This window comes from Pyxicephalus adspersus, chromosome 10 (genome assembly GCF_032062135.1).
Source record: "Pyxicephalus adspersus chromosome 10, UCB_Pads_2.0, whole genome shotgun sequence".
NCBI classification, from domain to species: domain Eukaryota; kingdom Metazoa; phylum Chordata; class Amphibia; order Anura; family Pyxicephalidae; genus Pyxicephalus; species Pyxicephalus adspersus.
In genome coordinates this window covers 16,033,657-16,035,083 of record NC_092867.1, presented here as the reverse complement: position 1 = coordinate 16,035,083, position 1,427 = coordinate 16,033,657, and the positions used below count along the sequence as shown (strand labels likewise).

The 1,427-nt window shown below is 36.3% G+C and overlaps 1 protein-coding gene across 2 annotated transcripts in view; it reads right to left on the bottom strand.

Moving 5' to 3' along the window:
• Nucleotides 1-1,427, bottom strand: part of INPP5A (inositol polyphosphate-5-phosphatase A) — a 242,864-nt gene that overhangs the window by 179,178 nt on the left and 62,259 nt on the right. For both annotated transcript variants that reach the window (XM_072425211.1, XM_072425212.1), the window contains exon 2: nt 676-717. In XM_072425211.1, coding sequence (XP_072281312.1) covers nt 676-717 — 42 coding nt within the window. The remainder of the gene's footprint in view (nt 1-675; nt 718-1,427) is intronic.

The window sequence follows — 1,427 nt, the reverse complement described above, 5'->3', positions numbered from 1 at the left end:
GACATGCAAGTCTAAACTAATGTTTCTTAACCAGGATTCCTCCAGACGTTGCTAGGAGTTCCTTGAGCAATTTATTCCTCTCAGGTCAGTTTAGGTGACGCCAATGAAATAGTTGGCTACCTGTAAAGGTGACATTCTTTCCCCTGGCCAACTATGTAAAAAGCATTCATCCCATTGACCCCCAGGCTAATGTATCATGAAATGGTTATATCATAATATTGTCAGGGGTTCCCCGAGACCTGAAAATTATTTCAAGGTTCCCTTTTTTTAAAGTTGTGAAAGGCTCGTCCAGACCAACTGCATTAGAACTGGCAAATGGATGTCAATCCCCAACATAAATAATCTGTCTGCGATATGCAAACATTCAGGCATTTTAGACAACCATAATTTGCCTCTGACATCCTAAATTAGAAAATCACCTTGCAAATCAATTCAACTTTATTTTCATATATTGCAGCTGAAGCTTTCCATAAAGAAATAAGACAAGGTAATAAAGTAAAAGCAGATCTGTTGACATCATAGGTTTTACTTGTCTCCAGATCTGTGTGCAACTTCATTTTATATTATCAATTTTATTATTATTTGTACTTCATGTCTCCAGATAAGAGGACATATGCTATCATAACAATGTTTGGTTTTGTTTAGGACAAAATCGGCTTCCAATCAATGTCTTACCTGATAAAATTCTCGCAGCCAGTTCTTTTGTAAATTTTCAGTCTAAAAAAACAAACAAAAGAAGCAATGTTATTTTATAGTCATCATGGAATAAGTATCAACATCTATTCGTACAACAACATATATTCTAGCTATAAAAAAACTTAACCAAAAATTTCCATGCTGAATCACAACAGTTCTAAAAGTGTCAGCGCTATTTTAAACATAAAAGAACCATCTCTAACAGCACTTTGAAATGAAAGGTGAAAAAATGTCATTTGGAATTAGATTGTGTAGACCCATGTTTTTCAACCTTTTTTGAGCTACAGCACATTTTTTACATTGAAACAATCATCCAGAACACCACAAATCAAAAATGTTACAAAATGACACTCAGTAGCTAATTCTCTTGTCTCTAAGAATAAACAAGGCAATTAAGCTACCTACTGCCACCCACTGACAAAGAAGAGTATTACATTACTCCACCAGTCACTACAGCACAGACACTCGACAATGGTAATTGGATAATATACCCCGGTGCACCTGAAGATCTCTCACGGCACACTAGTGTGCCGCGGCACAGTTGTTGAGAGTCACTGGTGTAGACAACACAAAGTTTAACTCAAATTGCAACAAGTACATTAGATTTATTATATGAACTAAAGTCCCCCTTTTAACATGGGCAATTCAAGCAGGTTGTTATTGCAGAAAGACAGGAGATGTCTCTTCTGCAATAAATGCTCTTACTTGCTTGTTCCCTGCCAAGCCGTTAA